Here is a 27,914-nt window from a genome sequence, read left to right as displayed (position 1 = left end):
TAGATGGAGATTAGGTGGATTAGTGGGGTGAAAATGTGGGGCTACAGGGATAGGGCCTGGGAAAGATGAGTCAAGAGTTGGGGAAGATGCAATAAAGTCACCCCTCTGTCTTCAAAACATGGCAAATGGAGTTTAAAGTGTGAGGTCATGTATTTCAGTCGGAGGAATCAACAGGGAGATTATCTAAATGGAGAGAGGCTGCCGGTGAGCGAAGTACAGCTGGATCTTGGTGTTCTTGTGCATGAATCACAAAAAGCTAGCAGGCAGGTCCCACACTAGGTAAGAAGGAAAATGGCATTTTGGCATTTATTGCAAAGGGGTTGGAGTTTAAAAACAGGGAGGTTTTGTTGCAACTGTACAGTGTGTTGGTGATGCCTCACCTGGAATAGTGCATACAGTTTTGATCCCCTTACCTAAACAAGGATATAGTAATATTGGACTTAGGCCAAAGGACATTCACCAGGCTAATACCTGGATGGGAGGGTTGTCCTATCAAGAGGAAGTAAATTGTCAAGGTCTGTTTTCCTTGAAGTTTTGAAGACAAAGGGGTCATTGAAACATATAAGATCCTGAGGGGGCTTGACAGGGTAGATGGTGAGATATTTTCACGAGTGGGAGAGTCTCAAACAAAATAAATACCTCGTTGAATGTTTTTAAGCCAAAGATAGATAAATTTTTGAAAAGTAAAGGAATTAAGGGTTATGGTGAGCGGGCTGGTAAGTGGAGCTGAGTCCACAAAAAGATCAGCCGTGATCTTATTGAATGGCAGAGCAGGCTCGAGGGGCCAGAGGGCCTACTCCTGCTCCTAGTTCTTATGTTCTTATAAGCACTGATTCCAGATTGTTCAATACTTCTACATTGAATCCCTCTGCTTTCCTTCTCCCATATATACTCTATGATGTACCGATCATGATGCCCTAACTAAACTAAAACAAAACCTTCTGACTCAACGAGGGATGGGTAATAAATGCTGATGTGGAGATGCCGGCGTTGGACTGGGGTAAGCACAGTAAGAAGTCTCACAACACCAGGTTAAAGTCCAACAGGTTTATTTGGTCGCAAATACCATAAGCTTTCGGAGCACAGCTCCTTCATCAGATGGAGTGGATATCTGTTCTCAAACAGTGCAAACAGACACAGAAATCAAGTTACACAATACTGATTAGAATGCGAATCTCTACAGCCAGCCAGGTCTTAAATGTACAGACAATGTGGGTGGAGGGAGCATTCAACACAGGTTAAAGAGATGTGTATTGTCTCCAGACAGAACAGCTAGTGAAATTCTGCAAGTCCAGGAGGCAAGCTGTGGGGGTTACTGATAATGTGACATAAATCCAACATCCCGGTTTAGGCCGTCCTTATGTGTGCGGAACTTGGCTATCAGTTTCTGCTCAGCGACTCTGCGCTGTCATGTGTCGTGAAGGCCGCCTTGGAGAACGCTTACCTGAAGATCCAAGGCTGAATGCCCGTGACTGCTGAAGTGCTCCCCCACAGAAGAGAACAGTCTTGCCTGGTGATTGTCGAGCGGTGTTCATTCATCCGTTGTCATAGCGTCTGCATGGTCTCCCTAATGTACCATGCCTCGGGACATCCTTTCCTGCAGCGTATCAGGTAGACAATGTTGGCCGAGTTGCAAGAGTATGTACTGTGTACCTGGTAGATGGTGTTCTCACGTGAGATGATGGCATCCGTGTCGATGATCCGGCACGTCTTGCAGAGGTTGCTGTGGCAGGGTTGTGTGGTGTCGTGGTCACTGTTCTCCTGGAGGCGAGGTAGTTTGCTGCGGACAATGGTCTGTTTGAGGTTGTGCGGTTGTTTGAAGGCAAGAAGTGGGGGTGTGGGGATGGCCTTGGCGAGATGTTCGTCTTCATCAATGACATGTTGAAGGCTCCGGAGGAGATGCCGTAGCATCTCCGCTCAGGGGAAGTACTGGATGACGAAGGGTACTCTGTCCACCGTGTCCCGTGTTTGTCTTCTGAGGAGGTCGGTGCGGTTTTTCGCTGTGGCGCGTCGGAACTGTTGATCGATGAGTCGAGCGCCATATCCTGTTCTTATGAGGGCATCTTTCAGTGTCTGGAGGTGTCTGTTGCGATCCTCCTCATCCGAGCAGATCCTGTGTATTCGGAGGGCTTGTCCTGGCCAGCCAGCGATGCCCATGTCCCACGAATGAATAAATCACAGAATTGTTTTGATTCAAAGTTGAGACCTCATCCACACACAGAACATGAGTAAAGTCTCTCCCGCTGTGAATGCTATAATATTTTTTCAGGCTGTGTAACTAGTTAAAGCTCTTTCCACAGTCAGTGCACTGGAACACTCTCATTCGAGTATGTGTGTGTCTCGGTGATTTGCCACTCCCATCGATGTTTAAAACTTTCTGAAGCAGACGGTACAGAGAAACATTTCTTCTTCTGGATTCAAAGGCCAATGATAATCAGATCCTGATGAATTGAGTGAGGACGGGACGTTTGGTTTGAGATTTCTGTCTGTAAATCCTCATCACCTGATATCCTGTAAAAGGAGTTTACAAAAGTCATCACTCAGTACAAGATAGTAATTCAGAACAGATAATTCTAGTTTCTATAGAACATTCTTTCCTCTCTCATTCCACAAAGGCTGTAAATCTCGATCCCACACACTCTCCCTCCATTCTCACTCTGCTGTATCTAATATTCATCCTTCCAATTTTCCTGAAGGTGCTGATTCAGGCTGATTGACAGATCCGTGCTCACTGCTTCCTGTCAATCTTTTCGGTAAAACAATTAAACTAAATCAAATCAACTGAGGGACAAATAAACATTCTGTTAATCTTTTTGGCAAAACAATTAAACTTGAAATAAATCATTAACTATTCTGTTCATCTTTTTGGCAAAACAAGTAAACCAAATTAAATTAAATGAGGGACAGATCAAAAGGGCAGACCTCAAAAAGAAGGGAATCGCTTGTCCTGGACACAGAGAACTGAAAATCTCCATGCAGGCGGCCAGACAGATATATGTCTATCTGACTGGACTAACAATGTGTGGAATGTACAGACTGGATTCACTTCCTTTCCCTTCAGTTGCTGCAAGTCCCCAATTTCCCCCAGAATGAGAAAAGAAATGGAAAGGGGGAAACATTGATTTCCTCCCAGATGTTGCCCAGAGGAGGAAGTTTCACTCTGAAGCTCATTGGACAACGTCCCCACGGTGACGTCACAACGGAGCCCTGCCTGAATCAGCCAATAGACATCAGCCTGCTCCGCGATGACGTCCTGGGGTTCCAGTGCGCAGGCTCGGCGAGCGGACGCGGGAGCCCCGCACCCACCCATTGTTCACCTCCCCTTGCACCTCCTCGAGCCAAGGTTTCCAGGCAACCGGCTGGCGGCTCCGGCCAGAGCGAGAACCCGCTCGGTGATCTCCCCCTCCCCTCAGCCCAGGACTGCGCATGTCCAAGGGAGAGGGGCAGATGCGCATGTGCGGAGGGCTGCCCGCCCCTTCCCACCAGCACGCAGAGGTATTGACCAATGGGAAGAGTTGGAGGACCGGAAGTACCTTTCTCCTGCAGCCAACCAGAGCCCCCCCATTGTCTGAATGCGGAAACCAGACAATGAGCTTGTTCACCCGGAAAGCTGCTGCTGCTGTTCTCGCCGAATGAAGATTGAGCTATAGACAGACTCAAACTTCCTTCTGTCTCCCACATCTGTGAGTAAAACACTTTCTTTTATCCCCCTTTCCATTTCTTTTTTCATTCTGGGGGAAATTGGGGACTTGCAGCAACTGAAGGGAAAGGAAGTGAATCCAGGGAGGCTGCAGACTCTGGAAAGGTTGGCCCAGGTCTCTCTCTCTCTCTTAAAGACATTGACATCCTTTGCTCCCTCAGCTTGACACATTGATTTGTCTGGTTGAAAGGATGGTCCCTTTCCTAATGTTCACAATTAAAGGGCTGGTTTCCCCAGGGGATGGCTGACATTTAATAGAACAATAAATTAATATAGGACAGAGATATGCTTAGTGTTGTTATATTGTAGATTTAGTATATTATTTATGGTTCTGTAACAAAGTACATTTATTATTATTTCTCATCTTGTAATGTAGCACTGAAGCTATGTTATATATTTCCACTCATCGAGTCATTACAGCGCAGAAGGAGTCCATTCAGTAACTCGAGTCCATCCCGACTCTTTGTAGAACAATCCAGTCAGTCCCATTCCCTTTCTATATTCCCTTTCCCCTGCAACTTTATTTCCTTCATGTGCCCATCTAATTTCTGATATATATTAAAGGGGACAGTAAACTAATATAGGACAGAGAAATGTCTGATGTTGGGTTTTTTTTATTCATCCTTGGGACACGGGCATTGCCGGCTGGGCCAGCATTTATTGCCCATCCCTAATTGCCCTTGAACTGAATGGCTCGCTGGCCCATTTCGGAGGATGGTTGAGAGTCAACCACATTGCTGTGGCTCTGGAGTCACATGTAGGCCAGACTGGGTAAGGACGGCAGATTTCCTTCCCTTAAATTCAAATTCCACCATCTGCCGTGGCAGGATTCGAACCTGAGTCCCCAGAGCATTAGCTAAGTTTCTGGATTAATAGTCTAGCGATAATACCACAAGGCTATCAGCTCCCCTGTTGTTATATGGTACAGATTAGATATATTATTTATAGCTCTGTAATAAAATACACTTATTATATCTGGCTGTGTAATTTTGGACTGCAGCTATATTATATATTTCCAACAATCTCTTCCCTCAGAGAATTGTTAGTATCTAGATTTCTCTTCCATAGGGACCAGTGGAGGGATTGAATATATTCAAGGATGAGTTAGACAGTTTTTGAATGACAAGGGAGTCAATAATTATTGGGAACAGGCTGGAAAATGGAGAGAAAGCTCAGATGAGGAAGGATTTCTTCACTCAAGGATGTGGTGATGTTTTGGATACTCTACCCCAGAGGACTATAGAGCCTCAGTCATCAAGATTTTTCAAGAGAGGGATTGATAGGTTTCCAGATATTGAAGATATCGATGGATATGGGGGACAGTGTGGGGAAAATAATGCAGAGGTAGATCAACCAATAATCTCAATGAATGGTTGAGCAGACTCGATGGGCCGAATGCTGACTGCAGCTCCTATTTGTTCTGATTTCTGTGCTGGACAGGAAGCAGTGAGCATGGATCTGTCAATCAGCCTCAATCAGCACCTTCAGGAGAATTGGGAGGGTGAATATTAGATACAGCAGAGTGAGAATGGAGGGAGAGTGTGTGGGATGGAGATTCACGGCTTTTGGGGAATGGGAGAGGAAAGAATGTTCATTAGAATCATAGAATTGCTGCATCTTATCAACCGTCCCTGAGCTTTCACAATGAATCCCACTTCTGAGGACACCCTTATCTCTGACTTGTCTGTACTGCTGGCAGTCTCACAAAGCAGCTGCCTGTGTGCTGATACGGGAGGCCCTGCTCGGCAAGTTTAATGCTCCATGACTGTGTCTTTAATGAATGCTCCATAGAAACTAGAAATGTAGATTTGAATTTCGATCGTATTCTGAATTGCGATGTTTTTTCTAAATTGACTTACAGGATATTAGACAAGGAGAAATCAGACAGAAATCTCCAACATCACATCTAGATCTGACAGAGTGACTCGATTTCTTGGGACCTGAATATCATCGGCCTTTGAATCGAGCAGGAGAAATGTTTGTTTGGCCTCTTGGCTTCAAAAGATTGTAAACATCACTGTGACTAGAAATGCACTGAGATACACACACCCGAGTGAGAGTGTTCCAGTGCACTGAGTGTGGAAAGAGCTTTAACCAGTTACACAGCCTGAAAATACATCGCAGCATTCACAGTGGGGAGAGACTGTACCCGTGTTCTGTGTGAGATTTAACTGATTGTTTAACCTGGAGAGTCACAAGGACACCCGCACCATGGAGAAACCATGGAAATGTGGAGACTGTGGGAAGGGATTCAGGTTCCCATCTGAGCTGGAAATTCATCAACGCAGTCACACTGGGGAGAGACCGTTCACCTGCTCTGTGTGTGGGATGGGATTTATTCATTTATGCAGCCTGCAGAAACACAAGGTCACTCATACCCAGGAGAGACCCTTTAAATGCTCTGACTGTGGGAGTGGATTCAAACGTTCTCGAGAACTGATGTCCCACCAGCGCATTCACACTGAGGAGAGACCGTTCAGCTGCTCTCACTGCACAAAGAGATTTAGAACTTCATCCAACCTGCAGAGACACCAGCGAGTTCACACTGGGGAGAGACCATTCACCTGCTCTGTGTGTGGGAAGGAATTCACTCAGTCATTCCACCTGCACACACACAATCTCACTCACACCAATGAGAGACCCTTTAAATGCACTGACTGTGGGAGCGGATTCAAAAGCTCTCAGGATCTGGTGTCCCACCAGCGCACTCACACTGAGGAGAGACCGTTCAGCTGCTCTCACTGCTCAAAGAGGTTTAAAACGTCATCCAACCTGCGGATACATCAGCGAGTTCACACCGGGGAGAGACCATTCCCCTGCTCTGTGTGTGGGAAGCGATTCACTGCTTCATCCAGCTTGCTGAGACACAAAGCCACTCACTCCAAGGAGAGACCCTTTAAATGCTCTGCCTGAGAGGCCGGCTTCAGAAGCTCTCAGGAACTGATGATCCCCGAGCACATTCACACCGGGGAGAAGCCGTTCAGCTGCTCTCACTGTTCAAGGAGGTTTAGAATATCACCAACACTGCTGAAACACCAGTGAGTTCACACCGGGGAGAAACCATTCACCTGCTCGGTGTGTGCGAAAGGATTTACTCAGTTATCCAGCCTGCCCAGACACAACATCATCACACCCAGGAGAGACCCTTTAAATGTGGGCGCGGCTTCAAAAGCTCTCGGGAACTAATGTCCCACCAGTGAGTTCACACCAGGCAGAGGCTGGTCACCTGCTCTGACTGGGAAGGGATTCACTCAGTCAGCAAACTTGGTGAAACACCAGTGAGTTCAGAAGTGATGACAGTTCTGGGATTATTCTTGTGAATCTTTCTTGCCCCTTCTCCAGTGCCTCTGTTTCCTTTTTCTAAATGGAGATCACAAATAGAACATAGAACAGTACAGCACAGGAACAGACCCTTCAGCCCACCATGTTGTGTCGAACATGATGTCAAATTAAACTCTTCCTTTCTGCCTGCCCTTGGTCCATATTCCTCTATTCCTTGCATATTCATGTGCTTATTTAAAACCCCCTTAAACGCCCCTATCGTATCTGCCTCCACCACCACTCCGAGCAGCGCATTCCAGACACCTACCACTCTCTGTGTAAAAACCTTACCTCTCACATCTCCTTTGAACTTTCCCCATCTCACCTTAAGTGCATGCTCCCTGGTATTAGACATATCAACTCTGAGGGAAAAGATTCTATGTCTCTCATTTTATAGACTGCTATCAGATCTCCCCTCACCCTCCACCGCTCTCGAGAAAACAACCCTCGTTTGTCAGTCGCTCACACCCTCCAATCCAGGCAGCATCCTGGGAAACCTCTTCTGCACCCTCATCAAAACCTCTGCATCCTTTCTGTAATGTGGCGACCAGAATTGAACACAATATTCTAAGTGCGGCCCAAACAAAGTTTTATAAAGCTGCAACATGACACGCTGACTCTTGTACTCAATAAAGGCCAGCATGCCATATGCCTTCTTTACCGATAAATATTTGTGTGGCTAATTTCAGGGAGCTCTGGACTTGAACCCCAAGACCTCTGTACATGAACTGCATACTTATCCTTAATATTTGATCTCCCAAAGTGCAGCACCTCACACTTGCCCGGATTAAAATCCATCTGCCATTTCTCCACTCATATCTACAGCTGATCTACATCCCACTGTATCCTTTGACAACCTTTGACATTATCTACAACTCCATCTAGTTTTGTGTCATCTGCAAGCTTACTAACCCACCCATCCACGTTTTCATCCAAGTTATTTATATATATCACAAATAGCGCAGGTCCCAGTACGGATCCCTGCAGAACACCACTAGTCATGGACCTCCAGTCAGAAAAACACCCTCCACCACTACTCCCTGACTTCTATGGGCAAGTCAATTCTGAATCCAAGTGGCCAAGTGACCGTGAATCCCATGCATCTTAATCTTCTGGATGAGCCGACCATGAGGGACCTTGTCGAAAGCCTCACTAAAATCCATGTTCACAACATCCACTGCTCTACCCTCATCGATCACCTTCGTCACCTCCTCGATAAAATCGATCCAGTCAGTAAGATGTTGACGGTGCTCCCACTGCAGTCCTGTGATGAAAATATAGACTGGTTGGTGAAATGTAGATAACAGGTAGAATTGATATCTAATGAGGACTTTATACTTTAGAATTGAATACAGGGCTCATTGTTACTAACGGGGAAAGAAGGGTTAAAACCCTTACCCAGAACCCTTTTCACACACACGTGGACATCTCTGAATCTGACGCACACCAAATGGAACGTTACACAAGGGGCTGGAATTCACTGGAATTTCTTAACAACCTTTCAATAGAAATGTCCTGGTACCGACTGTGACAAAGGACACAACAGACAGCAAGAACCAGGAGGAACCTTTAACCCAGAGAATGTTAATAACCTTGTTCAGGACACCGGTGCCAGGCACAGGAGGATCCCAGGAAAAATGGAACATTTAATTTCTGTCTGTTTCACAATTCTAAATGACTGATTCTTTAACATAGGAATGTTTAAAAACAGCATTGTGATATTCCAAGGTCAGTGTGTCTGGGAAAGGGGCACACTGATGTGTTTTTATTTTAAACAGGAGGATCCATTGAAAAGCAGCTCTGGACGATACGAGCACCTCCTGACCTACTTTCAATTCATTTCAAATCACCCATCACTTTCCGTGGAATATTCTTTATTCTTTCCTGGGATGTGGACACTGCTGGCAAAGCCCCAGCACACGTTGCTCAGCTCCTAATTGCCCCTGAACGGAGTGACTTGCTCGGCCATTTCAGAGGGGCAGTTAAGAGTCACCCACATCGCTGTGTGGGTCTGGATTCACATGTAGGCCAGACCGGGTAAGGATGGCAGATTTCCTTCCCTAATAGGGAGCATTAATAGGGTGAACCGGACAGGTTTTTACAACAATCGATGATAGTTTCATGGTCACCGTTACTGAGACTAACTTTATATAATTCCAGATTGATTCACTGAATTCAAATCCCACCAGCTGCCTGTCCCCGGATCCTTTGCTGGGTCTCTGCATTACTCGGCCAATGACACTCCCACTGTGAACCAGCTGTGGGAGTGGGAGCTGTGAACCAGCTGTGGGAGCGGGAGCTGTGAACCAGCTGTGGGACTAGAAGCCTCGAGGATCATGAGGGACCAGGGCTGTTCCGAATGTTTAAATCCCTCAGCAAGAAGGCAGTGAAGCTCAGGCTTGGACTGAGGAGTTCCATAGTTTTGAGACCTTGAAGGAAAGTTGGAGGGTTGTTCAGTCAAAAGTTAATGAAAAGACCCCCATGAAATCTTGGAAAATAGCTGGAATACTGAGGAGAATTAAAGTGAATTCTGGGGAGCTTTGACGTACCTTCCATATGTTCACAGGAACAGAACTGAATGAACCTTCAAGATATCGTTTAGAAGGGAAATCTTGGGGGTAGAAGTTAAAAAGTAGAACTGAGTTTATAATGTAGTCTTTCTAAACTACAGTGTTCTGTTTGTCGTATTGGTTTTTAATTTTCTTTTGTTTTTCATATCCAATAAAGTTTGTTTTTGTTTACATGCATAGAATTTTGTGGCGTAATTCTTTGTTACTCACTGGGTGTTCAAATTTCTCTCTCAACAGTCCCAACCAGGATCATAACAATATGCAATAACAATAATTCAAAACAAATCAAAGATCAAAATATCAAATGTCCCTTATTTTGTGTGGCTTAACCAGCTCTGCCTTCAGACCCTTTATTTAGACCATTTAGAAAGATGCGGATTAATCCGGGATAGTCAGCACGGATTCGTGAAGAGCAAGTCGTGCCTCACACATTTGATTGAATTTTTTGAGGAGGTAACTAAGTGTGTTGATGAAGGTAGAGCAGTTGATGTCATATACATGGATTTTAGTAAGGCGTTTGATAAGATCCCCCACGGTCGGCTTATGATGAAAGTGAGGAGGTGTGAGATAGAGGGAAAGTTGGCCGATTGGATAGGTAACTGGCTGTCTAATCGAAGACAGAGGGTGGTGGTGGATGGAAAATTTTCGGATTGGAGGCAGGTTGCTAGCGGAGTGCCACAGGGATCAGTGCTTGGTCCTCTGCTCTTTGTGATTTTTATTAATGACTTAGAGGAGGGGTTTGAAGGGTGGATCAGTAAATTTGGTGATGACACCAAGATTGGTGGAGTAGTGGATGAGGTGGAGGGCTGTTGTCGGCTGCAAAGAGACATAGATAGGATGCAAAGCTGGGCTGAAAAATGGCAAATGGAGTTTAACCCTGATAAATGTGAGGTGATTCATTTTGGTAGGACTAATTTAACTGTGGATTACAGGGTCAAAGGTAGGGTTCTGAAGACTGTGGAGGAACAGAGAGATCTTGGGGTCCATATCCACAGATCTCTAAAGGTTGCCACTCAAGTGGATAGAGCTGTGAAGAAGGCCTATAGTGTGTTAGCTTTTATTAACAGGGGGTTGGAGTTTAAGAGCCGTGGGGTTATGCTGCAACTGTACAGGACCTTGGTGAGACCACATTTGGAATATTGTGTGCAGTTCTGGTCACCTCACTATAAGAAGGATGTGGAAGCGCTGGAAAGAGTGCAGAGGAGATTTACCAGGATGCTGCCTGGTTTGGAGGGTAGGTCTTATGAGGAAAGGTTGAGGGAGCTAGGCCTGTTCTCTCTGGAGCGGAGGAGGCTGAGGGGAGACTAAATAGAGGTTTATAAAATGATGAAGGGGATAGAGTGAATGTTGAAAGACAATTTCCTCGGGTGGATGGAGCTATTACAAGGGGGCATAACTATAGGGTTCGTGGTGGGAGATATAGGAAGGATATCAGAGGTAGGTTCTTTACGCAGAGAGTGGTTGGGGTGTGGAATGGACTGCCTGCAGTGATAGTGGAGTCAGACACTTTAGGAACATTTAAGCGGTTATTGGATAGGCACATGGAGCACACCAGGATGATAGGGAGTGGGATAGCTTGATCTTGGTTTCAGATAAAGCTCGGCACAACATCGTGGGCCGAAGGGCCTGTTCTGTGCTGTACTGTTCTATGCTGAATATTCTGTTTTGTGGAACGATACATCACAGATGGAAACCATTTGGCACATCCTGCCCAGTCGGGCTGTCTTTAAGATCTGAATAATTAATCCCACAGCCCTGCTGGCAGAGTGAGAACAATATCCATATACTGCAGCAACGCAGGAGGTGAATGGAAAATGTTTTCCAGTTGCATACCTCTCAGAGACACTCACCCCTTGAAAGATAAATTGGCTTTATGTCACACTATCAGTAACCCCCACAGCTTGCCTCCTGGACTTGCTGAATCTCACTGGTTGTCCTGTCTGCAGATAATACACATCTCTTTAACCTGTGCTTAATGCTCCCTCCACTCACATTGTCTGTATCTTTAAGACCTGGTTGGCTGTTGAGATTCACATTCTAATCAGTATTCTGTAAATTGATTTTGTGTCTCTGTGCCCTGTTTGGGAGCAGATTTCCACTCCAACTGATGAAGGAGCAGCGCTCTGAAAGCTAATGGCATTTGCTACCAAATAAACCTGTTGGACTTTAACCTGGTGTTGTTAAAACTCTCACTGTCCTTCAATTGTAACAGAATATGTGGCTGTATGTAGCTGCCTCGGCCATGGTCAACCCCAACACTGCCTTCTTAAACTGCTACAATGCCTCAGGTGTAAGTACACCCATAAGGAGGGATTTCCAGCTACACATTCCAGATTTTCACTAACTATAGGTGGATAGCAGATTGATATATTCCATTCAACCACACCCCCCCCAAGGTGAGTTATTCCAATTCCTTTATTGTCCAGGACAAGATATTTACAATATCGTTAAAACTGAAATTCAACAATCCCATTTGATTTCAGGTATTAACATATTCTGTTAGTTTGTTCTTTATTGTCGATGTCAGGTTGGGGTTGTTCCTCTTGGAGCAAAGGAGGTTGAGGGGAGATTTGATAGAGGTGGACAAGATTCTGACAGGTTTAGATAAGGTGGACAAAGAAAAGCTGTTCCCATTCGCTGATGGAACAAGGACGAGGGGCGTCACCGATTTATGGTTTTGGGTCAGAGATGCAGGGGAGGGATGTGAGGAAGAAAATTTTGATGCAGCGAATGGTAATGACCTGGAACTCGCTGCCTACGAGGGAGGAGGAAGTGGAGACAATAAACAATTACAAAGGAAATTGGAGGGGCATTTGAGGGGGTTTCAAACAGAAATAGTGACTCTTAACTTCCTAACACCCTGTCACTCTGTGATCCGTGTGAAATTTGAAACCAGGTATTCGCAACAAGTCTCAAAGAGCATCAGCTCACTGGAGGCAAAGTCATGAGACCGGCCAGTCCAGCAGAAAGAAACCCTCCGACCCTCCCCATTGACCAACTGTGAGAATGAACAAAATGCAGTCCTGGCTGTAATTGAGAGCAGAAACAATAACAGCAGAATCCAACCCCTCGAATCACTTGTGAACTCGCTGGTGTCTCCGCAGGTGGGATGAAAGACTGAATCTCTTCTCACACACAGAGCAGGTGAACGGCCTCTCCCCAGTGTGAACTCGCTGGTGTATCCGCAGACTGGATGAATCACAGAATCCCTTCCCACACTGAGGGCAGGTGAACGGCCTCTCCCCAGTGTGAACACGATGGTGTTTGTGCAGGTGGGATGACTGAGTGAATCCCTTCCCACACTGAGAGCAGGTGAATGGCCTCTCCCCAGTGTGGACTCGCTGGTGTTTCTGCAGGTCATGTGACCGAGTGAACCCCTTCCCACACTGAGAGCAGGTGAATGGCCTCTCCCCAGAATGAATGTGCTCATGTGTCCGCAGGTTGGAAGGCCGAGTGAATCCCTTCCCACACTGAGAGCAGGTGAACAGCCTCTCCCCAGTGTGAACCCACTTGTGTGCCCGCAGGTTGGATGAACAAGCGAATCCCTTCCCACACTGAGGGCAGGTGAATGGCCTCTCCCCAGTGTGAGCTCGCTGGTGTGTCTGCAGGCTGGATGACTGAGTGAATCCCTCCCCACACTGAGAGCAGGTGAATGGTCTCTCCCCAGTGTGGCTGCGCTGATGAGCTTCCAGCTCTGATGGGGCTCTGGATCTCTTCCCACAGTCCCCACATTTCCATGGTTTCTCCATGGTGCAGGTGTCCTTGCCGCTCTCTTGGGTGGACAATCAGTTGAAGCCTCGTCTTCACTCACAACAAGATTACAGTCTCTCCCCGCTGTGAATGTTGCGATACTTATTCAGACTGTGTAACTGGTTAAAGCTCTTTAGTCAGTGCATTGGAACACTCTCACTCGAGTGTGGCAGTGTGTTCGTGCTTTTCCAGTCACACTGATGTTTGAAATCTTTTCAAATCAACAGACTGGACAATCATTTCTCCTTCCAGATTCAAAGGCCGATGATATTCAGCTCCCAAGGAATATGACTCTGTCAGATCTCGATGTGACGTTTGAGATTTCAGTCTGTGATTCCTCTTTCAATATCCTGTAAAACAAGTTTATAAAAGTCATCAGTGTCAGTACAGGATAGAAATTCAGAACAGACAATTCCAATTTCTATGGAACATTCTTTCCTATTTCAGTCCCAAAAAGCTGTAAATCTCCATCCCACACACTCTCCCTCCATTCTCACTCTGCTGTATCTAATATTCACCCTCCCAATTCTCCTGAAGGTGCTGATTGAGGCTGATTAACAGATCCATGCTCACTGCTTCCTGTCCTGGACACAGAGACCATTACAAATAGGAGCTGCAGTCGGCCATTTGGCCCATCGAGCCTTTTAAACTATTCAATGAGATAATTCGTTCATCTACCTCAGCATCATTCTCCCCACACTAAACCCATATCCCTTGATATCTTCAATATCTAGAAACCAATCAATCTCTCTCTTGAAAATAGTTGATGACTGAGGCTTCACTGTCCTCAGGGGTTGAGAATTCCAAAGCTTCACCAGATCCTTGAGTGAAGAAATCCCCTCACATCTTAGCTTTTGCTCCATCTTCTTGTCTGTTCCCCATAACCCTCAACACCCTTGTCAGTCAAAAATCTGTCTAATTGGAATATATTCAATGATCCTCAGCCTCCACTGGTCCCTGTGGAAGAGAAATCCAAATGACTAACAACCCTCTGAGGGAAGAGATTTCTGGAAATATATAACGGAGCTACAGTTCCATATTACAAGATATTCAGATCCCAAGGAATATGACTCTGTCTAGACGTGACGATTGAGATTTTTGCCTGTGATTCCTCCTTCAAAATCCGATGAAATGAGTTTGTAAAAGTCATCACAGTCAGTATAGGATAGAAATTCAGAGCAGACAATTCTAGTTTCTATGGAACATTCTTTCCTATTTCATTCCCAAAAAGTTGTAAATCTCCATCCATATCTATGGATTCTATTTAAAAATGAAAGTGGATGGGCACTTGAAGGAAATAAACTTTCAGGAGAATGGGATATAGAGTGAGAATGGGACTGGAATGTTATGCAGAGAGTCAGAATGGACTCGAGTTACCAAATGGATTCCTTCTGTGCTGTAATGACTTTATGACTGGAAATGTATAACATCGCTGCAGCCTTATATTACAATGCAAGAAATAATAATAAATGTATTTTATTACAGCAACATAAATATCTAATCTGGGTACCATATACACTAGACATATAGAAACATAGAAAAACTACAGCACAAACAGGCCCTTCGGCCCACAAGTTGTGCCGAACACATCCCTACCTTCTAGACCTACCAACAACCCTCCATCCTATTAGGACCCATGTACTCATCCAGGAGTCTCTTAAAAGACCCTATTGAGTTCGCCTCCACAACCACTGACGGCAGCCGATTCCACTCGCCCACCACCCTCTGTGTGAAAAACCTACCCCTAACATCTCCCCTGTACCTACCCCCCAGACCCTAAACCTGTGTCCTCGCGTAGCAGATATTTCCACCCTGGGAAAAAGCCTCTGAGAGTCCACCCGATCTATGCCTCTCAACATCTTATACACCTCTATTAGGTCTCCTCTCATCCTTCGTCTCTCCAAGGAGAAAAGACCGAGCTCCCTCAGCCTATCCTCATAAGGCATGCCACTCAATCCAAGCAACATCCTTGTAAATCTCCTCTGCACCCTTTCAATCTTTTCCACATCCTTCCTATAGTGAGGCGACCAGAACTGAGCACAGTACTCCAAGTGGGGTCTGACGAGGGTCTTATATAGCTGCATCATTATCCCCGGACTCCTAAACTCAAACCCTCGATTGATAAATGCCAGCACACCTTATGCCTTCTTAACCACCTCCTCCACCTGTGGGGCCGATTTTAGAGTCCTATGGATCCGGACCCCAAGGTCCTTCTGATCCTCTCCAGTACTAAGAGTCTTTCCCTTTATATTGTACTCCTTCATCCCATTTGACCTACCAAAATGGACCACGACGCATTTATCTGGGTTGAAGTCCATCTGCCACTTGTCCGCCCAGTCTTGCATCCTATCAATGTCCCTCTGTAACTTCTGACATCCCTCCAGACTATCCACAACCCCACCAACCTTCGTGTCATCGGCAAACTTACCAACCCATCCCTCCGCTTCCTCATCCAGGTCATTTATGAAAATGACAAACAGCAAGAATCCCAGAACAGATCCCTGGGGCACACCACTGGTGACCGACCTCCATTGAGAAAAATACCCATCTATACCCACTCTCTGCCTCCTTTGGGCAAGCCAGTTCTGGATCCACCGGGCAGCAGCCCCTTGGATCCCATGCCCTCTTACTTTTTCTGGAAGCCTTGCATAGGGGACCTTATCGAACGCCTTGCTAAAATACATATAAACCACATCTACCGCCTTCCCTTCGTCAATGTGTTTAGTCACATTTTCGAAGAACTCCACCAGGCTCATAAGGCACGATCTGCCCTTGACAAAGCCGTGCTGAGTATTCTTGAGCATACTAAACCTCTCTAAATGCTCATATATCCTGTCCCTCAGGATCTTCTCCATCAGTTTACCAACGACTGAGGTTAGACTCACCGGTCGGTAATTACCTGGGCTATCCCTATTCCCCTTCTTGAAAATAGGAACCACATCCGCAATCCTCCAATCCTCCGGCACCTCTCCCGTCTCCATCGACGACGCAAAGATCATCGCCAGAGGCTCTGCAATCTCTTCGCTCGCCTCCCACAGTAACCTGGGGTACATCCCATCCGGACCCGGCGACTTATCTATCTTGATGCCATTCAAAGATTCCAGCACAACCTCTTTCTTAAAGTCCACATACTCAATCCTTTCAGTCCACCGCACGCCCGCAGTGTCCTACATCTGTCCTATATTAATTTACATAGAAAGCCACAGCACAAACAGGCCCTTCGGCCCACAAGTTGCGCCGATCACATCCCCACCTCTAGGCCTATCTATAGCCCTCAATCCCATTAAATCCCATGTACTCATCCAGAAGTCTCTTAAAAGACCCCAACGAGTTTGCCTCCACCACCACCGACGTCAGCCGATTCCACTCACCCACCACCCTCTGAGTGAAAAACTTACCCCTGACATCCCCCCTGTACCTACCCCCCAGCACCTTAAACCTGTGTCCTCTCGTAGCAACCATTTCAGCCCTTGGAAATAGCCTCTGAGAGTCCACCCTATCCAGACCCCTCAACATCTTGTAAACCTCTATCAGGTCACCTCTCATCCTTCGTCTCTCCAGGGAGAAGAGACCAAGCTCCCTCAACCTATCCTCATAAGGCATGCCCCCCAATCCAGGCAACATCCTTGTAAATCTCCTCTGCACCCTTTCAATGGCTTCAACATCTTTCCTGTAATGAGGTGACCAGAACTGCGCGCAGTACTCCAAGTGGGGTCTAACCAGGGTCCTATAAAGCTGCAGCATTATCTCCCGACTCCTAAACTCAATCCCTCGATTAATGAAGGCTAGTACGCCATACGCCTTCTTGACCGCATCCTCCACCTGCGAGGCCGATTTAAGAGTCCTATGGACCCGGACCCCAAGGTCCCTCTGATCCTCTACACTGCTAAGAATGGTACCCTTCATTTTATACTGCTGCTCCATCCCATTGGATCTGCCAAAATGGATCACCACACACTTATCCGGGTTGAAGTCCATCTGCCACTTCTCCGCCCAGTCCTGCATTCTATCTATGTCTCGCTGCAACTTCTGACATCCCTCCAAACTATCCACAACACCACCTACCTTGGTGTCGTCAGCAAACTTACCAACCCATCCCTCCACTTCCTCATCCAGGTCATTTATGAAAATGACAAACAGCAAGGGTCCCAGAACAGATCCCTGGGGCACTCCACTGGTCACTGACCTCCATGCAGAGAAAGACCCCTCCACAGCCACTCTCTGCCTTCTGCAGGCAAGCCAGTTCTGGATCCACAAGGCAACAGCCCCTTGGATCCCATGCCCTCTCACTTTCTCAAGAAGTCTTGCATGGGGGACCTTATCGAACGCTTTGCTGAAGTCCATATAGACCACATCCACCGCTCTTCCTTCGTCAATGTGCTTGGTCACATTTTCAAAGAACTCAACCAGGCTCGTAAGGCACGACCTGCCCCTGACAAAGCCGTGCTGCCTACTGTTGATCATACTAAACTTCTCTAGATGATCATAAATCCTGTCTCTCAGGATCCTCTCCATCAACTTACCAACCACTGAGGTTAGACTCACCGGTCGGTAATTTCCCGGGCTGTCCCTGTTCCCTTTCTTGAATATAGGGACCACATCCGCAATCCTCCAATCCTCCGGAACCTCTCCCGTCTCCATCGACGATGCAAAGATCATCGCCAAAGGCTCCGCAATCTCCTCCCTCGCCTCCCACAGTAACCTGGGGTACATCCCATCCGGTCCCGGCGACTTACCAACCTTGATGCCATTCAATAGTTCCAACACATCCTCTTTCTTTATGTCCACATGCTCGATCCTTTCTGTCCTCCGCAATCCAGCAGTACAACCACCCAGATCCCTTTCCACCGTGAATACCGAGGTAAAGTATTCATTAAGCACCTCCGCCATTTCTAACGGTTCCGCACAAACTTTTCCCCCTTCACCTTTTAAGGGTCCTATGCCTTCACATCTCATCCTTTTACTCTTGACATATTTGTAGAAAGCCTTGGGATTCTCCTTAATCTTACCCGCCAAGGTCTTCTCATGACCCCTTCTCGCTCTCCTAATTTCCTTCTTAAGCTCCTTCCTACATCGCGTATACTCCTCTAAATCCTTAACACCTCCTAGCTCTCTGAACCTTCTGTACGCCTCTCTTTTCTTATTTACCAGGTTCATCACAACCTTCGTGCACCACGGTTCCCGTACCCTACCAACACCCCCCTGTCTCATCGGAACGTTGTCATGCAGAGCTCCAGACAAACATTCCTTGAAAATCCTCCACTTTCCTTCGGCACTTTTCCCCAAGAATGCCTCCTTCCAATTTACCCGTCTAATTTCCTCCCTGATGACACTGTATTTCCCTTTACTCCAGAGAAACACTTTCCTAGCCTGCCTGACCCTATCTCTTTCCAATGCTATCGTGAAGGAGATAGAATTATGATCGCTATCCCCAAGATGCTCACCCACCGAGAGATCCTCCACCTGTCCAGGTTCATTAGCCAGCACCAGATCAAGAACAGCCTCTCCTCTAGTAGGCTTATCCACATACTGTGTCAGGAAACTCTCCTGGACACACCTAACAAACTCCTCTCCATCCAAACCCCTAGCCCTAGGGATATTCCAATCTATGTTTGGGAAATTAAAATCTCCCATCACGACAACTCTGTTATTCCTACATCTCTCCAGGATCTGTTTCCCCATCTGCTCCTCAACATCTCTGTTACTATTGGGCGGCCTATAGAAAACACCCAGCAAAGTTACCGACCCCTTCCTGTTCCTAACCTCCACCCACAGAGATTCCGTAGTCAGTCCCTCCACGGCGTCCACCTTCTCTACAGCCGTGACACTATCCCTGATCAACAGTGCCACTCCCCCCCCTCTCTTGCCTCCCTCCCTGTCCTTCCTGAAACATCTAAAACCCGGCACCTGAAGCACCCAGTCCTGTCCCTGAGACATCCAAGTCTCCGTAATGGCCACCACATCACAATTCGAAGCAGCAATCCACGCTCCAAGCTCATCCACTTTATTCACTACACTCCTGGCATTAAAATAGACACATCTCAGACCTTCAGCCTGAGCACTTCCCTTCTCCCTCACTCGTCTAACCTCCCTCTTACCCTGTCTACATTCCTTATCTATTTGCGAGCTAACCTCCTCGCTCTCAGTCCCCTCATTTCGATTCCCTCCCCCCAACCTTTCTAGTTTAAAGTCTCACCAGTAGCCTTAGCCAACCTTCCCGCCAGGATATTGGTCCCCCTGGGATTCAAGTGCCACCCGTCTTTTTTTTTTTTTTTTTTTACTGTCCCCTTAAATGTCATGATGTGGAGATACTGGCGTTGGACTGGTGTAAAAACAGTAAGAAGTCTCACAACACCAGGTTAAGGTCGAACAGGTTTATTTGGTAGCAAACGCCACTAGCTTTCGGAGCGCTGCCCCTTCGTCAGGTGAGTGGGAGTTCTGATTACAAACAGGGCATAAAAAGACACAAACTCAATTTACAGAATAATGATTGGAATGCGAGTCTTTACAGGTAATCAAGTCTTAAAGGTACAGACAATGCGAGTGGAGAGAGGGTTAAGCACAGGTTAAAGAGATGTGTATTGTCTCCAGACAGGACAATTTGTGAGATTTTGCAAGTCCAGGCAAGTCGTGGGGGTTACAGATAGTGTGACATGAACCCAAGATCCCGGTTGAGGCCGTCCTCATGTGTGCGAAACTTGGCTATCAGTTTCTGCTCAGCAACTCTGGGTCTTGCCAGAACTGAGGTCAGGCTGTGTAAGGCTGGCGTCTCCCAGAATTGTGGGAACATACAAACAGTGAGGGATGGGGTTGTGGTCGGTGCAGACTCACTGGGCCGAATGGCCTCCTTCTGCACTGTCGGGATTGTATAACTTATTGTCCCCCTCCCCCATCCTCTGATGTGAACCATCCTCCAGTGGCTGAGCCAGGATGGGGCCGTTAACCTGGGCCTGTTCCCGGGAGGGAGGGAGAAGCCCCGCAGCTGCAAACCAGGGAGCTGACAATGATTCTGAAGGGTTTGTTCCAGCTCACAATGCCCGGGGACTGATTGACGGCAGTTCTGACCAATAGGAAGAGGGGGCGGGGCTGGAGGACCGAGCTGGAGTGGCTGGTCCTCCGACCAATCAGACTGAATGAGGGGCGGGGCTGAGCCTGGAGCTCCCTCTGTCTGCGCGTGCGCTCGGCGACACACTGTCAAGATGGCGGTCGTTCACCCGGGCCTGAATCGGGGAAAAAGCCCGAGCAGTTGTCAACGGTTCAAATATCGAATCCGAGCTTCCTATTGGGGACTTGAGGCGTACACGGGATTTTTATAAAGCCTCCAAGCCCGCCCACCCACCGGCTCCATCACTCATTCCTGATTTACCCGTTTTATCGCGTGGACTGAATATTTCCACAACCGCCTCAATCCTCAGTGATCGGCACTGCGCATGCTCCAGATCACCACAGTGCAACTCGCCGTCAGCCCCGCCCCTCATTCACTCCGATTGGTTGGAAGACGAGCCGCTCTCGCTCGGTCCTCCAGCCCCGCCCCTCATTTACTCCGATTGGTTGGAGGACTCGCTGCTCGCGCTCGGTCCTCCAGCCCCGCCCCCTCATTCACTCCGATTGGTTGGAGGACCCGCCGCTCTCATTGGTGTTCCAGCCCCGCCCCCTCATTCACACTGAATGTTTTGTCATGTCCCAAAACCCAAGGCCATCTTTCCCAGAACTCCATATTTGAATTCTTCAATCAGGTTTCTGCCTTGCCACATTACTGAAACAGCTCTTATCAAAGTCCGCACTGACATCCTATGTGACTGCGACAAAGATAAACTCTCCCTTCTCATCCTCGACCTATTTGCAGCCTTTGACAAGGTCGCCCACATCATCCTGCTCCATCCCTCTCCACTGTTGTGCAGCTGGGTGGGGCTGCTCTCTCCTGGATCTATATGGGTGGTACGGTGGCTAGCACTGCTGCCACAAGCACCAGAGACCCGGGTATGATTCTCGGCTTGGGTCACTGTCTGTGCAGAGTCTGCACATTCTCCCCTTGTCTGCGTGAGTTTCCTCCGGATGTTCTGGTTGCCTCCCACAGTCCAAAAGATGTGCTGGTTAGGGTGCATTGACCATGTTAAATTCTCCTCAGTGTACCTGAACAGGTGCAGGAATGTGGCGACCAGGGGATTTTCATAGTAACTTCATTGCAGTGTTAATGTACGTCTACTTGTGACACTAATAAATAAGTAAACTTTAAAACTATTCTCTCTTCAATCAGAGTCAGAGAATCACTGATAATATCTTCGCTTCCCATTCCCACACTTACCTCTGGTGTCTCCAGAGGCTTGGCCTCTTATTTCTCATGAACATATTCCCATCAATGACATCATCTGAAAACAGTGTCAGTTCTCACATTTACTGTGTTAAAGAGACAATAAAAATGTAGAGTGCTGTTATTGTCTGATCAAGAATATCACACAAACATTTTAAATGTTCATTCCACATTTCTATTTATTGTCAGAGTCTCAGTCTGGAACAGATCCCAATTTAACACCAATCTCTGACTTGACATCACATTTCCAATATTCACCGTTGTTCTTCCTGACTCTAAACCCAGTTGTAAAGGAGCTTCTGTTCTGTCTCTAAGAGCTCTGAACCATGGAAGAGCGTGGCTGGGACACATTTCTTACACACCTCAGCTTACACAGCCACATGTTCAGTCCTGGATGTCTCTAAAAGCAACAATGACAAACTCCAAATTCTACAATCATTTGTGAACTCGCTGGTGTCTCAGAAGGTCGGATAACTGAATGAATCCCTTCTCACACTCAGAGCAGGTGAATGGCCTCTCTCCAGTATGAACTCGTTGGTGTCTCTGAAGAGTAGATGACTGAGCAAAGCTGTTCCGACACACAGAACAGGTGAATGGCCTCTCCCCAGTGTGAACCCGTTGGTGTACCAGAAGGTCAGAAAACTGACTGAATCCTTTCCCACACTCAGAGCAGGTAAATGGCCTCTCCCCAGTGTGAACTCGCTGATGTCTCAGAAGTTGGGATGACTGAATGAATCCTTTACCACACACAGAGCAGAGGAATGGTCTCTCCCCAGTGTGAACTTGCTGATGTGTCAGAAGGTGGGATGACCGATTGAATCTCTTCCCACACACAGAGCAGAGGAACGGCCTCTCCCCAGTATGAACAAGCTGATGTGCTACCAGATGCTTCTTGCTTTTAAACCTCTTCTCACAATCAGAACATTTAAAAGGTCTCTGATCACTGTGTACAAGTTGATGGTCAGTGAGATGGGATGACTGAGTGAATCGCTTCCCACAGACAGAGCAGGTGAATGGTGTCTCCCCAGTGTGACAATGGTAATGTGTTTTCAGCGTTGGGTAATTGAAGCCCTTCCCACAGTCCCCAGATTTCCACAGTTTCTCCATGGTGCCAGTGTCCTTGTGACTCTCCAAGTTGGACAATCAGTTGAAACCTGTATGGTTTCTCCGTGCTGTGAATGCTGTGATGTTCTATCAGGCTGTATAACTGGTTAAAGCTCTTTCCACAGTCAGTTCACTGGAACACTCTCACTCGGTGCTTTTCCAGTCAATTGTTTCAAAACTTTCAGTTTGAAATCCTCAGACAGAAACAGAGAAACATTTCTCATTCCACATTCAAAGGTCCACAATATTCAAGCGCTGATGAATCAAGTGAGTAGATGTTGGATGTCATGTTTGTTTTGATGTTGTTGTTTGGAATTCCTCCCTTTCTCAGAGCCTGTAAAAGGAGTTTATAAAATTAATCCTCGTAAGTACAGGACAGAAATTCTGAATAGACAATTCTGATTCTGTGGAACATCTTTTCTTCGCTTGTTCCCTTATGGGCTGAAGAATCTCTTTCTGTGCTGTGTGACTCTATGACAGCAAGTCCAGTTAGCCCCAAGATCTCAGTGCCTGCTCACCCACATTGATTCCCAGTCACAACAAAAGCAAAAAATGCTGGAAACTCTCAGCAGGTCTAACAGCATCCATGGACAGAGAATAGAACCAACTTTTCGAGTCAGGATGACCCTTCGTCAGATTTCAGCATCTGCAGTACTTTGCCATGATTTCCAGTCAAGCGGAATCTTGATTTTGAAATTATCATTCTTATTTTCAAATACCAGACGCATTGATAGCTGAAATCATTTCCCACAGACAGAACAGCTTCTTTGCACATGCAAAGGTCAATGATCTTGATGAATCGACTGAATCTAGATGCAATGTTTTGAATTGTGAATTCTCTCTTTTGCGTATCCTGTAAATGCATTACTGTCAGCCAAGGGTAGCAATCCACCATTTTCGGTTTTTATTTCAGATTTCTAGCACCCTCAGTATTTTGCTTTTAACATAGAAATGCATAAAGTTCTCTCCTGCTACTGGTATTGCCCCCTATAAAGATGGCAGCGTCCTTACCGGAACATTGCCCCTTATAAAGATGGCGATCGGTGAGCCAGGCCCCACACCGAGAGAACTACCGAACAATCCTCTCTGTCCAAATTGGGGACCGTTAGATTTTTACTCGAACTTTGCGAGCTGAGTCCGGTGTTAATGAAATCTCTCCACCCACCGGCTCCGTTCCCCATCCACACTGGGTGTTTTATTTCACCCGTTGCGAAAGCCACACGACCGCCTCGCCCTTCCATCAAGCTGCAGCACCCGCACCGCGCATGCTCCAATCACAACCTAACAGTGCGCCTGCGCAGCAGCTCCCGCAGTGAATGCTGGGCAATGGCTCTGCCATTGGATTGTACCTTTGTGGACACAGATTGGAACAACAGGGACAAGACCATTCATCAGCAATTCACACACTGGTCATGTCTGCCATGTCCTTGGTTATTGGTCACATGTGGTCAGCACTGCTGCCTCACAGCGCCAAGGACCTGGGTTCAATTCCAGCCTCAGGTTACTGTGTGGAGTTTGCACATTCTCCCCGTGTCTGCGTGGGTTTCCTCCCACAGTCCAAAGATGTGCAGGTTAGGTGGATTAGCCATGATAAATTGCCCCTTTCATGTTGGGGCATGAGATTACAGGAATAGGGCCTGGATGGGATCGTTGTCGGTGCAGGCTTGATGGGCCGAATGGCCTCCTTCTGCACTACAGGGATTCTATGATTCTGTGTGTCAAATTTAGTGCTCTGAACATTGTATAATTAAAAAGTAAGCATGCAACCTATTTTGCCAACAGAAATCGAGTACAATGTTGGTAAATGTGAGGTCATCCATTTTGGTAGGAATAACAGCAAAATGGACTATTTTTTTTAATTGTCACATGTTTTAGCATACAATGAAAAGTATTGTTTCTTCTGCGCTATAAAGACAAAACATACCGTTCATAGAGAAGGAAATGAGAGAGCGCAGAATGCAGTGCCACAGCCACAGCTAGGGTGCAGAGAAAGACCAACCCAATGCAAGATAGGCCCACCCAAAAGTCCGACAGCAGCACGGGAAGAAGCTGCTCTCGAGTCGGTCGGCACGCGACCCCAAGACCTCTGCATCCCCCTCCCGATGGAAGAAGGTGAGAGAGAGAATGTCGGGGGTGCGCGGGGTCCCCAACCATGCATTTAAATGGTAATAAATTGCAGCATGCTGCTGCGCAAAGGGACCTGGGTGTCCTTGTGCATGAATCACAAAAAGATGGTTTGTCAGAGCCACCGGATGATAGTCATTAAGGCACGCTGCCCTGGCTTTTCTTTGGTATCGGGATGATGGTCCTCTTCTTGAAGCAGGTAGGGACCTTAGATTGTTGTAATGAGAGGTTGAAGATGTCTGTGAATACCCTTGCCAGCTGATCCACGCAGGACCTCAGTGCTCATTGGGGTACCCCGTCTGGGCCAGTTGCTTTCCATGGGTTGACTTTTGAGAAGGCTACTCTGATGTCTGCACTGGTGACCTAACATACAGAATCATTCGAGGCTTCTGGGATGGAGGGCGTGCTCTCGCTGACCTCTTGCTCACAACGGGCATAGAATGTGTGAAGCTCAGTGGGGAGGGGTGCATTGGAGCCGGTGATTTTACCTGCCTTAATCTCGTAGCCTTTTATGTCTTGCAGACCTTGCCATAGTCGACGGGAATCCATGTGGATAGCCTGGGATTCTAGCTTGATCCGGTACTGTCTTTTGGCATCTTTGATGGATCTTCATAGATCATATCTGGCTGTCTTGTATAGGTCAGTGTCGCCTGACATGAACGTCTCAGATCTAAACTTCAGCAGACAGTGGATATCCCTGTTCATCCATGGTTTCTGGTTGGGAAACACATGGATTTGCTTCTTTGGCACACAGTCTTCTACACGCTTACTAATGAGTCAGTTACTGTAGTGGAGGACTCATTCAGGCTGGTCACAGAGTTTTTAAATACTGACCAATCTACTGACTCTAAGCAGTCTAGTAGGAGATCATCCGATTCCTCAGACCAATATTGCACGACTTTCTTTGGCAGATTCTCCCATTTCAGTTTTTGCTTTTAAGCTGGGAGCAGGAGCACAGACTTGATTTTCCAAGGTGTGGGCTGGTGATAGAGCAGTAGGCATTTTTGATATTTGTATAGCAGTGGTCTAGGATGTTTGGGCCTCTGATGGAACAGGAGATGTGTTGCAGGTACCTTGGTAGAACACCCTTGAGCTTGGCCTGATTGAAGTTTCGGCTACGATGAACAAGGCCTCAGGACAAGGCCTCGTCTCAAGGCTATTTGTGGTGGTGTATATTTCATCCAATGGCGTCTTCACGCCTGCATGGGGTGGGACGTAAACTGCTGTCAGGCTAACAGAGGTGAACTCCCATGGAAGGTAGTCAGGGTGGCATTTTAGCGTCGGGTATTCTAGGCCCGGGGATCCAATGTAATGATAATACAGTCAATATCTCGTGCACCATAACCAAAGTTTGGGTCTCATTTGATAGCGAGTGAGTCATGGTCTATTGATATAATATATTCCAATTCTGTTATTTGTCACTCTGCCACTTACTATTTGACAATAACCTGCCTGATATTAAAATGTTACTGCATTTTACAACTGCAGGTCCTGGGGCTGATTGGAATCTGGTGTAACAATGATAATCACAAAGATCGGTTCCAGTGTCGCTGAGGTCATTTTGCCTGCAGGTAACCTGACATTAAGGGAGACAAGAGGCCCAACAAATATTTGCTTGTAAGAGGAGGACAAGATGTAAGGGGGCAATGATAGTTTGAGGTTTGTGTGTTATGCTGAGTGTCACTGGGAGGTGAGTGGTAAAATAGGAATGCAAACATCATGGCAGAGACATGTGTTACTGACTCTACTTGACTGAGAGCTGTTATGCTCAAGGGGAGAATAATGAGGACATGGGGAACTCCAGAGATTTCTGATATTGAGGTGTACCTGTGAGAGGAACTGAAAATAATCAGTTCCTTCTCATGCTTATCTGCAATTCTTGAGTTACAGTCACATGGGAAACAGATCTGACAGCTCATCAAACCCAATGTTTTGATCTTCTGTTTGAGACACATTGTGAAAAGATCAAATGTTAAAACCTCAGGAGAGAAACATTCAGAATGTCACAAAGACGAGTGAACTGTCAATTAATCCCATTTACCATCGTTCTGCCAAATTCCCTCTGCAAGTATTTATCCAATTCTCTTTGAAATTTACTATTAAATTGGGCAGCACGGTGGCTGGGCAGCACGGCGGCACAGTGGTTAGCACTGCTGCTTCACAGCGCCGGGTTCAATTCCCGGCTTGAGTCACTGTGTGGAGTTTGCACGTTCTCCCCGTGTCTGCGTGTGTTTCTTCCGGGTGCTCCGGTTTCCTCCCACATTCTGAAAGACGTGCTAGTTAGATGCATTGACCCAAACAGGTGCCGGACTGTGGTGACACGGGGAATTTCACAGAACTTCATTGCAGTGTTAATGTAAGCCTTACTTGTGACCAATAAACTTTACTTGAAATCTGCTTCTCGCACCTGTCAGTTTGTACATTCCAGATTGCATCAAATTATTGTGTAAAAAATCATCCTCATCACCCTCTCCAGTTAAGTTGTCAATAATGTTAAATCTCTGTATCCCCTCTGTGTACAGACTCTCCTGCACCTGGGAAACAGTTTCTTCCGATCGACAGACCCTCCAATACCTGGGAAATAGATTCTCTCCATCGAAAGACCCTTCTGCACCTGGGAAAGTTTCTCCCCATCGACAGACCCTTCTGCACCTGGGAAAGTTTCTCCCCATCGACAGACCCTTCTGCACCTGGGAAAGTTTCTCCCCATCGACAGACCCTCCTGCTTCTGGGAAACAGTTCCTCTCCATTGACACTATCATAAATCGTTTGTCATTTTAAACATCTCTATTAAACCTCCCCATCACGTACCCTGATCTAAGACAGAAAAGCCCATGTTTTTCCTGCCCTGAAGAATCATATGGACTCAAAATGTTAACTGTTTCTCTCTGACTTGCTGAGTTTTTCTGCTTTTTTCCCTGTTTTTCCTTCTATAATCAATCAGAAACCCTTCATGATGCTGAACATCTCGGTTAAATAGGAACACACAGAGACTGAGAGAGATCCAGAGGAGAGACAGAAAGACAGAAACATT

At 46.7% G+C, this 27,914-nt stretch overlaps 3 protein-coding genes across 3 annotated transcripts in view; 1 reads left to right on the top strand and 2 right to left on the bottom strand.

The window, feature by feature from the left end:
- The window catches only part of LOC144485654 (uncharacterized), a 38,053-nt gene extending 24,713 nt beyond the window's left edge, over positions 1-13,340 (bottom strand). The window contains 1 exon segment of the mRNA XM_078203752.1: positions 12,670-13,340. Within this exon segment, the coding sequence (XP_078059878.1) occupies positions 12,670-13,340 (671 nt within the window).
- The window catches only part of LOC144485689 (uncharacterized), a 259,005-nt gene that overhangs the window by 187,889 nt on the left and 43,202 nt on the right, over positions 1-27,914 (top strand). The gene's annotated exons all lie outside the window — the stretch shown is intronic.
- Positions 22,087-23,147, bottom strand: LOC144485687 (uncharacterized). The gene has a single exon (XM_078203801.1). The coding sequence runs from the start codon at positions 22,757-22,759 to the stop codon at positions 22,088-22,090; it is 672 nt and encodes a 223-aa protein (XP_078059927.1). The 5' UTR covers positions 22,760-23,147; the 3' UTR covers position 22,087.

This window comes from Mustelus asterias, unplaced genomic scaffold (assembly GCF_964213995.1).
Source record: "Mustelus asterias unplaced genomic scaffold, sMusAst1.hap1.1 HAP1_SCAFFOLD_210, whole genome shotgun sequence".
NCBI lineage: Eukaryota > Metazoa > Chordata > Chondrichthyes > Carcharhiniformes > Triakidae > Mustelus > Mustelus asterias.
The sequence above is the reverse complement of the archived record's forward strand: the minus strand, read 5'-3'. Positions and strand labels throughout refer to the sequence as shown.